The sequence below is a fragment of the Papilio polytes genome, unplaced genomic scaffold, assembly GCF_000836215.1.
Source record: "Papilio polytes unplaced genomic scaffold, Ppol_1.0 DF822067.1, whole genome shotgun sequence".
Taxonomy (NCBI): Eukaryota; Metazoa; Arthropoda; class Insecta; order Lepidoptera; family Papilionidae; genus Papilio; species Papilio polytes.
In genome coordinates this window covers 6,055,492-6,062,670 of record NW_013527137.1, presented here as the reverse complement: position 1 = coordinate 6,062,670, position 7,179 = coordinate 6,055,492, and the positions used below count along the sequence as shown (strand labels likewise).

At 32.7% G+C, this 7,179-nt stretch overlaps 3 protein-coding genes across 3 annotated transcripts in view; 2 read left to right on the top strand and 1 right to left on the bottom strand.

Annotated features, from left to right (window-relative positions):
• LOC106107248 (UPF0193 protein EVG1 homolog) overlaps positions 1-1,573 on the top strand; it is a 2,008-nt gene extending 435 nt beyond the window's left edge. The window contains exons 2-5 of the mRNA XM_013288019.1: positions 1-46; positions 215-372; positions 591-818; positions 1,324-1,573. The exon at positions 1-46 is cut by the window's left edge and continues 99 nt beyond it. Coding sequence (XP_013143473.1) covers positions 1-46; positions 215-372; positions 591-818; positions 1,324-1,454 — 563 coding nt within the window. The 3' untranslated portion in view covers positions 1,455-1,573. The remainder of the gene's footprint in view (positions 47-214; positions 373-590; positions 819-1,323) is intronic.
• Positions 1,574-1,598: 25 nt separating this feature from the next.
• On the bottom strand, positions 1,599-3,879 carry LOC106107244 (ATP-dependent DNA helicase Q1-like). The gene has a single exon (XM_013288016.1). The coding sequence runs from the start codon at positions 3,711-3,713 to the stop codon at positions 1,800-1,802; it is 1,914 nt and encodes a 637-aa protein (XP_013143470.1). The 5' UTR covers positions 3,714-3,879; the 3' UTR covers positions 1,599-1,799.
• A 333-nt stretch (positions 3,880-4,212) lies between these two features.
• LOC106107405 (N-acylneuraminate cytidylyltransferase) lies at positions 4,213-7,174 on the top strand. The gene is made up of 7 exons (XM_013288250.1): positions 4,213-4,295; positions 4,360-4,559; positions 4,636-4,849; positions 4,921-5,088; positions 5,291-5,439; positions 5,914-6,132; positions 7,123-7,174. Exons 1-5 carry the CDS (start codon positions 4,267-4,269, stop codon positions 5,394-5,396), a joined length of 717 nt encoding a protein of 238 aa, XP_013143704.1. The 5' UTR covers positions 4,213-4,266; the 3' UTR covers positions 5,397-5,439; positions 5,914-6,132; positions 7,123-7,174.
• Positions 7,175-7,179: the final 5 nt, after the last annotated feature.

Here is a 7,179-nt window from a genome sequence, read left to right as displayed (position 1 = left end):
GCTCCCTCTCTGCTATACGTGCTTCTGGAGCCCTCGAACCCCCTACGTAAGTTATACCAGTGTTTAGATTAACTTTAAAATATTGCATTAATGGCTTAAGGATCAATAATAGCATTAATATGTCGAGAAATAGTTAAATTAAGAAATACGCATCATAAATAATATTCACTTTATTTTGCAAATAATCTTTGAATATGCTAGTTTTTGTGTATAGATATAGGCCGTTAAAGCGCGGCGAAGACCGCGAGAAGCTGAAAGAACGACTCGCAGATTTCATGACTTACGGGGACTTGGGTCAGCGCCCGCCAAAGCCAGCTCGTCCCAGCAAAATCTTGCCCAAGTTGCCTACAAATAAAGAGAGATGGAATGATTGTAAGTCATTTAATCATCTATAGCCAAAATCCCTAAAACATCGTTGAATTTTAAAAAATCTTTGTATCACTGTTTATTGCTGAAGCTTCGATAAGTATTTCCTGCAATCAAACGGACATCAGTCCAGATTTTTGCTCCTATATTAATTAACACCAAACCGATTGCTCATATTACCATCTGAATAACATTTTCAAATATTCCTTACGATGTACCTACAGTGGTAACACAAATCCGCGAGCGAGCCGACTGGCTGGCAGATATGGAGATGTTGGGTGAAGCAGACCCCCATCGCGAGGTGATACAGGACCAGATAGCGATGAGGATCCGAGCGCTGGACGAGTTGGGTATTGACAGCGAATGCTCCTCGGCAAGGTCGAGGCGGTCGGGGTTCAGCGTGCTTGACACCGGCAGACGAAGTGTTAAAAGCAAGGATAGTGATAATACAGGTAGAAATGTGGTCATAGTTTTTATAACTGATCATATATACTATACTAATATTATGAAGAGGAAAGATTTGTTTTTTGGTATGTAATAAAATAATTCAAAAACTACTGGGCCGATTTACAAAATTCTTTTACCATTATAGAGCTACGTTTTCAGTAACATAAGTTATATCATTATTTTTAAATATCGAGCGGACGAAGTCGCTAGCAGTAGCTAGTTTTTGCATAAAATTAAGGACACATGGTGTAAGATTTCTTATATAATCTACTAGCTGTTGCTCGCGACTTCGCCCGCGTGAATTTGAAAAATAGCCTATGTTACTCACAGGTAAATTACCTTACTAACTGTGATTTTTTTTAATACGGCCTAGTAGTGTTTGAATTATTTCAATACATACAAAAATACAAATCTTTTCTCAGATTCCTCAGGCGTCAGACATAACCTAATTCTTCGCCTGTCGATATGCCTTGTGCATGAGCTTGTCATCATACTTATTGACATTTTCAGAACGAACAACGTCATCTAAAGAAAAAGTCGCGAAGAAAGGAGCAACTAAAAATAATAAAGAAACCGAAGAGAATGTTGATGCTTATAGCCGAATGTCGCCATTAGAGTACACGCCACGACGAAGAGTGTGATTTATATGTAGATGATGTTTTTTCTTTTTCATTAAAATTAGATTAGTATCTTTTCGACCAGGAACATTAAAAACGTTAAATTTTGACATATTTGTTTAATATAAACATTTATTTTGTTACTGTGTACATTATTATTTGGTATAAATATTACTTAGATTAACTTTATAGATTAAAAAAATAATAATTAATTATCATTTATAATTATAGTGACATCTGTATCATAAACAGTCCTAATGCATGTAAAGTGAGCTCGGAGGTTTGGAAATCTGAATCCAAAAGACATAACATATATATGTAATAACATCACTGGATATTGATAATAAATTAAAGAAATTTTTCTTAGTGTCAATCACTATCAATTACAAGTACTTTTGATTTTTTTGCTTTTGGTTCTTTAATTGGTGATGATGTTTTGCATTTCATTGGTTTCTTTTCTTTCAACTCATCATTACAAGATACTTCTGATTTAACATCTCTAGGTGCTGGTCTATCCACTTCAAACTCTGTATACTTTCTGATTGGCATTTTCAATGAAAAATCAACATCATTCACAGATTCCATATTTGGGCCTTTTTTAATATAAGATATTGTTGTGTAAGCTGTAAAATGAAAATCTTCAACGAGATATCCTTGAGTCAATAAAAACGCAATTACATCTTCTCCTATGTTACGCGAGAAATTAGGTTCTATACCATTATGTCTTAAATTGACTGGACCTGTCAAAAACCAAGCACTGAGCAACTTTTGTGCTGTAAGTTTTGTGTCATTATTATCAGCATTGTCCAATATATAAGAGAGTGTCTCACAGTGGTCTTCAAGATTTATTTCTCTCGAACTAATACAAGGATTAACGCAAACATCACACATTTTGTTACAATCTGCATGTCCCCAATCTTCTTCAAAATGCTCTGCAATAAGCTGTCTTCTACAATGCTTTCCATTAAGACAGTATTTAATCATGCCATATAAATTATCAAGATTGCCCACAGAGGAGAATACCATTGTACTCAATTTAAAAATGTCCTGCATCCTATATAATGTCACACATTCTGCTCTGTTACCATCTCTCCCAGCTCTACCACTTTCTTGGTAATAATTCTCCATAGATTTACTTATTGTATGATGTATTATAAACCTTACATCAGGTTTGTCAATACCCATTCCAAAAGCAACTGTTGCAACAATAGCTTGATAGTAATTCTCATGCCACTTGCTGTGAACTTTACTTCTACTATCTGCTTCCATGTTAGCATGATAACAACCTACTTTTAACCCCCTTTTTCTCAATTCTTCTGCCAAGTCTTCAGAATCTTTAATACTGTGTGTGTAAATAATTCCACTCTCCCCTTTATACCTATATTTTAGTAGTTTCTCTAAAATTGTAACACATTCCTCTTGGGATGTAGGCTTTTCTAATATTTTGTAAAATAAATTAGGTCTGTTAAAGGTAGATTTGATAACTAAACATCCTTGTATATTTAGTATTTTTTGTACATCGTTTAATACATGTGCAGTTGCTGTGGCAGTCAAACCTAGAATAGGGGTATTAGGAAACATGTTGGATAGTATACCTAGAAATTTATAATCGGGTCGAAAATCATGTCCCCATTGTGAACAACAATGTACCTCATCAATAGCTATTCTTTGCAGTCTACCATCTATGTAACACTTTTGCAAATTAGACATGAACCTCTTACTCTTTGCAAGTCGCTCAGGTGTTACATAGACTAATTTTACAGGTGTATTTTTATCTTTAAGTAAATTTAAAACTGCTGCAGTCTCTTCCTTTGAGCTAGTGCTTGTCATAAGTTTTGCAGGTATTTTTCTAACAGTCAATGACCTTACTTGATCTTCCATTAAAGAAATAAGAGGTGAAATAACAATTGTTATACCAGGTTGTATCAGAGCTGGCAATTGGTAACATAAACTTTTACCAGCCCCTGTCGGCATTACGACTAAAGCATGTTGTCGGGATAACGTTGAATTGATAGCACTCAACTGCTTAGGTCTAAATGAATCGAGTTTAAAACTATCCCGAAGAACTCGATTAACATCTTCAGACCATTCGTACGTAGTTCCAGCCCAATCGACACTAGCTAATGATTCAGATTTAATCTTGTTTATAGTCTTCTTTAATAATGATTTTTTCTCTTGCAACTCACGCTGCCGGGTTTTCCATTTAGCTATTTCACTATCAACTTTAGTAAGCTCTTTTTCGACATTTTTTATTTCTCGTTCTATTTCTTTTACAGTTTTCATATTACTATTTTACAGTTTGCAGATACTGCGAAAACTAACCTAATATTTCATATTTTTTTCTTTATCTATACTATAACAATTTGAAAACCAAAAAACGTTTATACATAAAAATACTTTCTTTCTCGTAAATCGTTTTAACTTTAAATACTTATTTTAATTTGTACGACTTAACTTCTGACAGTGACAATGACAGATAAATGTTTGATAGACAAGGTTTATGACATGACTTCAGATTAAAAACACGAAATGCAAAGACTGCCACATTTAAAGAAATTAGGTATGAAAGTAGGGAAAAGCAAATGATTTTCTATTATTTTAATCGGGAACAAAACTCCGTACGACTCTGAAATCCATCCTTATTTTTAGATCCCTTTCAGTAATCAGTATTATGGATTAAAGCAAGATGAAATCCAGGCGGTGATTGACAATATTATTGACCTACTTCTTTCGCTAACAACGGATGTTTCTTATTTGCTTATTGAGCAAGTTAGTGATAGATTAGCTATTTGTCACGTACGGTACATGGTTTCAGTGAAAGTAAAGAAACACAAAAATGCGAGTTTTTTCTTTTGTCTTGATTTTGTACGTAGTGGTATTTATCTATTCTTAAAGAAAAAATCCCGACATTGATAGACTAATGTTTTAGGTATACTGTTTCATGTGATCACGATACCGTTACACTTATCCTAGCCAGAGGTGGTTCAAAAGGTATACGACTAAAAAATCTACAGACAGTAGGTGGTTTAAGTCTCATAGCACGATCTATTTTAACGGCAAGAAAAGTGGGATTATCCAACATTACTGTATCTACCGATCACCCATTGATCGCTTTGGAAGCTTTGAAATGTTAGTTCTTGTTATCATTTGAATGTGTACCTACATATGACTTAGATTTTTATGTACTTTAATAAAACATTTTTAGATGGAGCTTCACCGTTCCGACGAAGTTGGATAACAGCTTCACATATTGCTCCGTCTATTTGGGGCGTACAGGAGTTTGTTGCGACCACGCTAAAAGCTAAAGTGGTAGTTTTGATTCAAGCAACATCTCCATTTATTTCGTACTTGAATCTTAAAGATGCAATTAGAAAACTGCATTATCCAAAACCTTATGATTGCGTTTTTGCAGCTACTAGGTGAAAGTATAAATTACTTTGAAATTATATAAGTGTATATGAGTATAAAGTTATAATAAAATGTATTTTAGAAGCTTTAAACTACGGTGGAATTTCATGAACGGAACCCTTAGTCCGACAAATTTTAACATCGTTAAAAGACCCCGAAGACAAGACTGGCAAGGGGAATTAATAGAAACTGGGGCATTTTACATATCACGAGTAGAATTAATAAAACAAGGAATTTTACAAAATAATAAGTAAGTAAACAATATTTTTTTTGTTAAACATTCAAAATAATTTAAGTGAACTTTTAGTTTCCGAACAGAACCACAAAGTTTTTGATTTCTGAACGTGACTTAACTTTTCCGCGCTGGCGGAATTTTATTTACGAAATATTTTAAAAGGTTTATTTTAATTACAAAAGTGAAATTGCAAATAAAAAACAAAGTTATTTTTCAGCTGCACGGTTTTAGAGACGAATGCTAAAGAAAGTTTGGAAATTGATTCTTTTTACGACTTGAAAGTTGCAAATGTTTTACTTAGTTCTAACTTAATTTTGACTTAGTTTAGATCAATTCGACAAAATAAACACTTTAAAATACCTACAAGTAAGTTCATACTTTATCTACTTAATTTTCATTTTAAAATTAATATTTGATGAGATAAATGCCCTAAAAGAATAATTTTATTATTAGCTTTGGATTTTATTTTCTTATGTTAACTTAACAAAAATCCTTTTATTGAAATATTGTCTTTTGCGAGTATCGCTACATTTTTCCTTTTAAGAATAAATTAATAAATAAATACAGGTACATACAATATCTCAGTCAACTAATTTGCTTACTCTCATTAGAATTTATAACTCAACTGATACATGAAAGCAAATTTTTCCATGACCAATACATAATCCGCATATTTTACGCATTATGTTTAAAGTTATTTAGAGTAAAGTTTTCAAAATATGAAAACATAAAAAAGCAGTAATTAGTTGTAGATATTTTTGTAGGTGTCCACCCACTTTTGCAACACATGCTTTCTTATCAGGCATACATAATATGTTATGTACATTTAACAATTTTCAGTTACAATTTAAAAAATATGACTAACACAGAAATAGTAACATATGAAGATCTTGAGGCAACTGATGTGATCAGCGTAGAATTAGTACCAGAACGTAAAGGATTAATACTAAAGCATTGTGAATATTACGTAAGCTCCAGAAGACACGGAACAACTGTGACCCGTAGATATAATGAGTTTGTTCAACTGTTTGATGTATTCTGTGCTAAATATCCATATCGGTAAGTATTTATTATTATGTTTGTAAGATAATTTTTATCATGTTAATTAATTGTACAGGATGTTCAAATATATGCATATAAACTATTTATTTAGTTTACTAGGTTCACCAAACAGCTTAAAACTAATACATAATTACAATTAAGAAATGAATTAATAAAACTAGGTTCATTAATACATTATTCTTATTTGAATTGAAAAGACAATATTGAAAAAATGCTGGTTATGATATACTTAAAGGTTTTTTTTTAAAAAAAAACCACATTTACTGAGTGTAAAATTTGAGTACTCAAAAGGGGAAATGAATAAATCTATAGGTATAAAACTTGAAGGGCCTGTCCCACACTGGCTGATAGAGGCTCAGATGGCTTACAAATAATGTCACTATCAAATAAGGAAACAAAATCAGATATTTCCATCACTTATTTTACATAATTGATATCAGACGATTTACAAATTGGTGGGACAGGCCCTAAAATAATAAAAAGGAAACCGGATAGTGTCAAGCTCGATGAAACAATCAGCTTGTTTTGTCATCCACTGGTATAAATAAACCTTTGCACATGTGATATTATCACTATCACTGAACTGACCTTGTTTAAGTTAATTGTTTGTTAATAATTTTTTTTATCCCTACATTGTCTGTGTTAATTAAAACTATAATAAACTTTTTAAAATACATAATTGCAGTCTTACCAGCCAGTAATATTTAATTTAGAACACTGGCCACTAAAAGATTTGTTTCTCTTACGTTATACTGGCCAGTATTATTTAATCTAAAATATTGGCCACTATTATTCACAAACAATAAAGGAAATAATCAATGTGAATAATGCTCCTGCATCCTCTTGTAAAGTTTGAGTAAGTCAGCCTTACTTAAGGAGTTTAAAAGCTACATGAGGCTCTAAATTCGCATTTGTCAGCCACTTATCTAAAGTCCAAGTCTTCTAATATGTGGGACATTAGTGTGTGAATCAATGAGTGTGCTGTAGCGCTGTGTGCCGTTTGCCGCCCAAACGCGTTGTGGTAGGCGGCGGCAGTACAGGCTT